The 6,922-nt window shown below is 48.0% G+C and overlaps 1 protein-coding gene across 3 annotated transcripts in view; it reads right to left on the minus strand.

Annotated features, from left to right (window-relative positions):
• Positions 1–6,637, minus strand: part of GALNT18 (polypeptide N-acetylgalactosaminyltransferase 18) — a 360,974-nt gene extending 354,337 nt beyond the window's left edge. Inside the window, exon 1 of one of the 3 annotated variants that reach the window (XM_010364608.2) lies at positions 5,931–6,636. In XM_010364608.2, the coding sequence (XP_010362910.2) occupies positions 5,931–6,165 (235 nt within the window). In that variant the 5' untranslated portion in view covers positions 6,166–6,636. Of the gene's footprint in view, positions 1–5,930 lie in introns of all 3 variants that reach the window. The other 2 variants (XM_010364609.2, XM_010364610.2) reach the window with 2 other exon arrangements.
• Positions 6,638–6,922: the final 285 nt, after the last annotated feature.

Below are 6,922 nucleotides of genomic sequence, written 5' to 3' on the forward strand. Positions count from 1 at the left end.
GGGATGATCTTGACTCAATGAAGTAAGATAATGGATTTAGAAATTAGTCACATAATGTAATACATTATTAATCATGGTATTCAGAAGGGTAAATAGATGTTACAAGAACACCACCCAGGAATTCAATTTCCTTTTAGATTTATTTACTCTCCTGAATTCTTTATACCACTATCATCCCTCACAAAAATATAACAGTCTGATCTTTCCTCTTTTCCCGAAACAGTTATTTTCAACTTTGTTTTCAAAAGAAGTAGAACCTTTTTTAAAAATGAAATATTTTATAGAACGACAAATAGAAAACAGAAGACAGTGGAGTTTTGTTGTTGCAGGGAGGGGAGGGAGTACCTACAGGCAGAGTCTGGGAGACTCCACTTAACCCTTTTAATTCTCAGCCCCCAGATCAAACCTTCTACAAGTTTAGGGCTCCTGGGGACACAGTTTGAAAACCACTGCCCTAAGACATCTATGTAAAACTAAAATTATGTATGTAACATATGATACAGGCAAAACATTTATTTATCAAAAAATACGTAAAATACACAAATCAGAAACACTGAGAGTCTTTTTTTCTTCTTCTTTGTAGAGATGGGGGGTCTCACCATATTGTCCAGGTTGGTCTTGAACTCCTGGGCTCAAGTGATCCTCCCACTTTGGCCTCCCAAAGTGCTGGGATTACAGGCATGAGCCACCACGCCTGGCCAAACACTGATAGTCTGAAAAAACAATGAGCAAGGACACAAATAGTCCCACAAGATAAAACAAACATCAGGGGTTGGGGAGGATATTAAGTTCTAGAATAATCAAAGGAGTACAAATCCAATAGAGCATTTGACAGGGATTCCATTTACTCAGAAAAATTTGAATGATAACACCCAATGCTGGCCAGGCTCCATGACATTGGTACAATAATACACTACTGGTGGCTGTAAAGAAAGGCTTTCCTTCTGAAAAAACAATCTTTTATAAAAATGTTCAGACTGTTTGAGTCAGTACTAATCCCACTTCTGGAAAGACATCCTTAAAAATAATCAAAAACCAGTGAGGTGAAGATGTTCATTTCTGCTCTAATTATAATAGCAAAACAAATGTCCAACAATAGGAAAGTGGTTGAATCAGTAATGGTATACTGATGACAGAATACTATTCAGTCATTAAAAATACAGTAAAAGTTCTCTTTAGAAACTCTCCATTTAATCAATTCTCCAGATTAACTATGCTTGCCACTCCCTCTGTAACAAACCCTATTTGTCTCTAGTACCACTGCCCACGGCTCCTGCAAATAGTTGAGTTGTACACTTACCAGCCGTCCAGTGGGTTTGTTCCCAAATGTGTTTACACTATTTGTACTTGTCACTGTAACAGCATAACCTAATCACGTATTACATGAACCAATGAAATATGACTGCTAAAAAGATGAGCATTGTTTCTAAGAAAATTACTTTAAGTTCTAAGTGCTTTGCAAAGCCTTTATAAAGGGTAGTCGGTTAAAGAAAAGCAATCAAATTACATGTGAGCAAAATCATTGCAAAAGATCAGACAAAAATCGTAACAATTTAGGCTACTACGCTGAGACTGCTTCATAAGCACCTTTAAGTTTTCAACGAATTTTAAAGAAAACAGAACTAGAAATCAAACTTTGTAAACAGGACATTATGGGAGTGGTTTCTGCAAGGAAGATGAACAGAACGCCAAATGGCAGATGCATTTCAAAGACAAAACTTTGACCTGATATCAAGAGTTTTGCAAATGAATGCACATTTTGGATAACATTAAAATAAAAATATTTAAGGCAAGTATGTAATATTTTCTTGTACTCTCCTCTTTAACCAGTTTTTCTATTAACTAACTGAAGCCCTGATCACATCGACTAAGAGGGATTCTTTGTCCTTTGAAAACAAGTCCACTATGACAGGGACCAAGAGTGCCCATACTCTTGTAGAGTGTCTTTAGTGTACAGTTCACCACAATAATCCCCAATCACTTTCCCAGTGCAGTGCCTGGCACACATTAGGTCTCCAACAGATAAATGTTGAACCAATAAACTATGTAGCAAATATGGAAAAAATAGCGCTTCATTAACAAAAAGGAAGTGAAAAAGCAGAATATAAAATTACATGTAAAACATGACTACACCTTCATTTTGAAATATGGAGGCAAATGAACAAAGCTAGAAGGAAATGCTCAAAATGCAAACTGATTTTTAGGGTAGAATGAATTATGGGCAGTTTTATGCATTTTTAAATATTTTCCTAAACATTGGCACATTCTTTTCCATATTCAGAAAGCTACTAAGAAAAGAAGAAAGCTATCTTTATTTTTGCGGAACTTCCAAAATAAGAACTGAATCAACATTTCCATTTCCTGCACTCTCCAACATTGAGAACTCCTTTAGCAAATTCCTGCTTCATCCACCTCACCATGTCAAGCCATCAGATCTTTCTACTCCTAAGATGGAGGGAACCTGACCCTTACTAACACTTATTTTGTGTTTCTAAACCCCCAGGATGCTTTTTTTAAAAACTCATAAGTTATCCACCCTCTCATTTAACATCTATTTGGTCAAAAAACTTCTCAAAACTGCAATTTACATTCCCAAGATATTCCCAGACACCATCTAATTAAATCATTCAATCAGAAAACAAATTAAAATGAAATATCACTGCAACTCCCAAGACGAAAATAAACTTTTCAGTCATGACTAGAACAGACCTCTGGGGTGATGCTCCAAAGCCTCTTCTAATTGTAAGTCCTGTGGAACATCCTGCAGAACATTTTGTGACATCTGCAGCTTCCAGGAGACTTTCCTTCTAAAGAAAAGAGGAGCCTGAACAAGACTCCAAAGCAAAACATCTTTTTTGGAGAGTGGTAACACTTTCATTAATGACTAACGTGGCCCTAGGCATCTGCACTCATCCATTCATCCATGCTTTCACCCCACAGCTACTTTCTGTAGGATGTGCCAGGGACTGTCCTGCATGTTCAGCAAACATTAGTTAAGGGACTGGAACCTCTGCCTCTTGACATGAAACAAAGCAAAACCCAGAGCTTCCTGAGTTTATCTATAGCGTTTCCAAGTGGGAAGGCTGCTGACTCCCTCACCCCTCAGCCATCCTCTGAGGTCTCTTCCTCTGACACCCACTTCCACCATTGTTAACGGACTCCAAGGGACCCTGGGGCCCTCCTGGAAGACAGTTTAGTACGTGGCTAAGAACTTAGACTTCTGAAGCCACACTGGCTGAGCTTACATCCCTGTACTACCACATACCAGTGTGTGACCCTGGACAAATCATATACCCTCTCCCTGCCTCAGTTTCCATATCTGTAAAATGTAGCAAATATTACCTACTTCATAAGGTTGTGAAGATTAAATAAGTCGATACATGTAAAGTGTTTAGAATAGGGCCTGACACATCCTTAGGTGCTATGTAATTTTAGCTATTATTATTACCCCTTATTCCCTCCAGCTCAGCAAAGTAAACTGGATTGTTCTAAGGGCTATGCTGACTAGAGGGAACTTGACAGTGAGGTACACATAAACAGCTTGTACCATCAAGCACAAGAGCTTGATCTTATTGTCCTTTACCACCCGCTGCCTTCAGAGAGCTGCACTTGACCAGCCCCAAATTTTATAGGCCCTTTACCTCTGTTCCCTAAATCCCAGCTCAGGATGGCCCCAGCACCGCAAAGGGAGCAGTTGGTCATTGCTACACCATAATGGCACAGCCAACCTGGTAACCTCTGCCCCTGCCTGCCTCATTTCCAGTCTTTCCAAGTCACTGACCCTTCCTTACCTTCCCATAGGTTGCAGCTTTGGCCCTCTGTCTTGAGATTGTGGTTATTTCTGAATACCCACAGGGGTCATTGCATGTGTACAAGTGGAACAACACGTGTTTTAGGGACCCTGCCTCCTTTTTTTTAACCTATCTTCTCCAATTTTTCAGGTATAGATTTGAAAGTGCTGAACAACACATAGTTATAAAGTTTCTGGGGAGAAAAATCACAATGCTTCCTTTCAACTTCAACATTATGCTTGTTTCCATGTCAAACCTTAGAAATCATATGACATGGTCCACATTCCACATGACAGGCACCCACTCCGTGACAGGCTCAGGGGTTAATGGCATCCCCTGAGCACTACCTTGCTCACCTCCTGCCTGACCAGAAAGAAAAGCACAAGAGAATCATTTTCCAGGAACACACACACAGAATCTGTGAATGAAAATCTCAAAATCTGTCGGCAAACTAGAAATGTCAAAGTAACGTATGGCTTTGTGTCTCCCGGGGAACATTCTGAATCACCCTGGGGGAAACACTGTCCTTCTATTGCTGATTAATAGTCAATCAAGATCTGTTTGATGGAAAAGGACATGTAAGAAATAATAGCAACAGGCACCCACAGATAGGTAAATTGGTTTCCAAGCCCAGTGCCAGGTTGAGAGGCAGAGGCAGGTCTGAAGAAGAAGCTGTCTATGTCCCTCTTTTCTGGGAAGGTGCCGAAGCCATGGGCTTGTTTTGAAGTCATTAGTCAGGAAGCACTATGGGTGTGGATGCCTCTCCTGCACTCACCTGAACCTCCCTGAACCTTCTCCTCCTGGGAAGGAACTATTCTGGACACCCGGGGAAACACCAAATTCAGAGGGAGGAGCCATCTCTACCCTGGCAAGGGCAGCAGGTGCAAGGATTGAAATTCAGACATCCACGTGTAAACAAAAGGGAATGCTCCTGGCGGGGGGCGGGGGAGGAGGGGGAAGACTTCAGTTCAATTCCATTTTGCCAAGGTCTGCCATGCTCTGGCCCCTGAGCCTGGTGGGCCTGCTAGGTTTACAGGGGAACTAGGCTCGGCCCTGCCCTTAAGAAGCTCACATGCCTGGTAGAAAGCAGGGGGCGCAGGGAGGCGAAGAAGTGTGGACGTGAGCGCGTGTGTGTGTGCACACCCGGCACCAGTGCTCCTGGCCCGGAACTCCATCCCCTCCCTCTGACAGCTCATTGACCAGGTCTCCTCGGGAGAGGGCTCTGCAACCCCCACCCTCCCTTTGGACCTCCGCACTGGTCTGGAGCGCACCCAACCAGCGTAACCTTACACTTCAGACCCAACCCAGGTAGGTCCGTCTGCTCCGCCCCAGCTGCTCCCAGGGCCTAAGAGTGGAGCTACCGGAGGGATCGGCCTTCACCCGGTCCTGGGTGGCTCCGCGGGGAAGGCGCAGCCCAGGGCGTGTTCTTCCAGTCTTGGGCGGAGGCATCACCACAGTGGACAGAGCTCAAGCTCCAGCGCTACTTCCCGGCGTTGATACCTGCTCCTGGAGAGGGTCCTGGACCCGTGGGCTGTGGTGGGGGTAGGGACTGCTATAGGTTCAAGCGGCCCTCCTTGCTTTCCCCATCGCTTACCAACCGGATCATAGCAAGACTGAGGCTGGGGCTGAAACAACGCAATTTTCCTAGCCTCGCTTGTCCGGCAACCGGCGAGTCTTAACTGCCAATAGTCAGGGCCGCCGCGCGGGCATCTCGCCTGACGCCTACAATGGCCAAATAAGCTCGTTTGCCCGCGAGTTCCCTCTTGTACACACACATTCACACGCACACACACTCTGAGCCGGACTTGTGTGCGATCCCGAGAGTCTGCGAGCAACCAGCCCAGAGTCACACGCACATTTGGACACGTGCGCAGCGCGCCCCCACATCGCCAGCTAGCTGCACACATCCGCGCGTGCAGCCTTGCGCACACACTTGTGCCCCGGGGAAGCGCGCACGGCCGCAGACAGAGGGTCCCGCACGCAGGCAAGAGCTCACACTCAGGCCCCACGACTACCACGCATCTGCGGCCCCAGAGCCCCGCCGTGGCTGAGTTGATGCTCACCAGCCCCAGCGCACCCCGCGCCGCGCGGGGCACTCCCGGGCCTCATGGGCGACCCAAGTTTCCGGGGCGCCCGTACCTTGAATGTGCTGCTTGATGACATTCTCCAGGTGGTCCAGCCGCTCAATAATCTTCAGAGTGTCCCCTTTGTCTTCCTCCAGCTTCTTGTCGGGCGCCGGCTCCTGCCCCCGCACATACACACTGGCGATGTAGTTGGTGACCCAGCCCACGTAGAGCAGGCAGATGATGTTAGTCATGCCGCTCAGGATCACGCAAGTGGACACCAAAGTTTTGGTCTTCCTGGTGCACACCATTCTGGGCTCCTTCCTCCATATAGAGCTCCCGGGGGCCCTTCCTTGTCGCGCGCCCCGGACTCCCCCACGCTCACACCCCGTAGCACGTCCGGAGCCGCTGGGCACACCAGCACCTGAGTCCTGAGGTTCTCCAAAGCCCGGTCCGCTGCCGGTGAAGCCGCCGTGCCCAAGTTTGCAGCTCCTGCTGCTGGCCACCCGGAGAGACCTTGACAAAGGAAACCAGGTAGAATGTTTTCCAAATTAAAAATCCCTGAGCCCTTCCTAGAGGGGTCACGGGTAGCCGGCAGCCGCGCACCCAGATGTGTACGTCTGGGAAACTTTGCCACTGCCTGTGTCGGCGGCCACACCGCTTCCCATCGCCAGTGCCGGCTGCCTTGGCTGTCCGACCGGCGGGCGCTGCTAGGAGAACCGCGGCGGCGGCAGCGGCGGCTGGGAGAGCCGCGAAGAAGAGCGACCCGGCCCCCTCCGAGCGACAAGCGCCGCCACCAATCGTGCTCCGGCTCTGGAGAGGGGCAGGTGCTGAGCGGCAGCGGACCAACGGGGCGGGAGCGGGGGGCGGAGTCCAGCCCCCAGGCCCCACCTACTGGCCGCCCCTGGCTCCCGCCCCCAGGGACGCGCCCGGGCCTCCACCCGCGCCTTCACAGGCTGCCCCAGACCCGAAGCTCCCGGAGAGGGCGCGCTTCCAGTCCCAGCCCTTAGGTCGGCAGCTTCCTCCGTGAGGGGAATTCCATCTCTTGCTCTTGGGCAGGAATCTCCT

Source organism: Rhinopithecus roxellana, chromosome 15 (genome assembly GCF_007565055.1).
Source record: "Rhinopithecus roxellana isolate Shanxi Qingling chromosome 15, ASM756505v1, whole genome shotgun sequence".
NCBI classification, from domain to species: Eukaryota; Metazoa; Chordata; class Mammalia; order Primates; family Cercopithecidae; genus Rhinopithecus; species Rhinopithecus roxellana.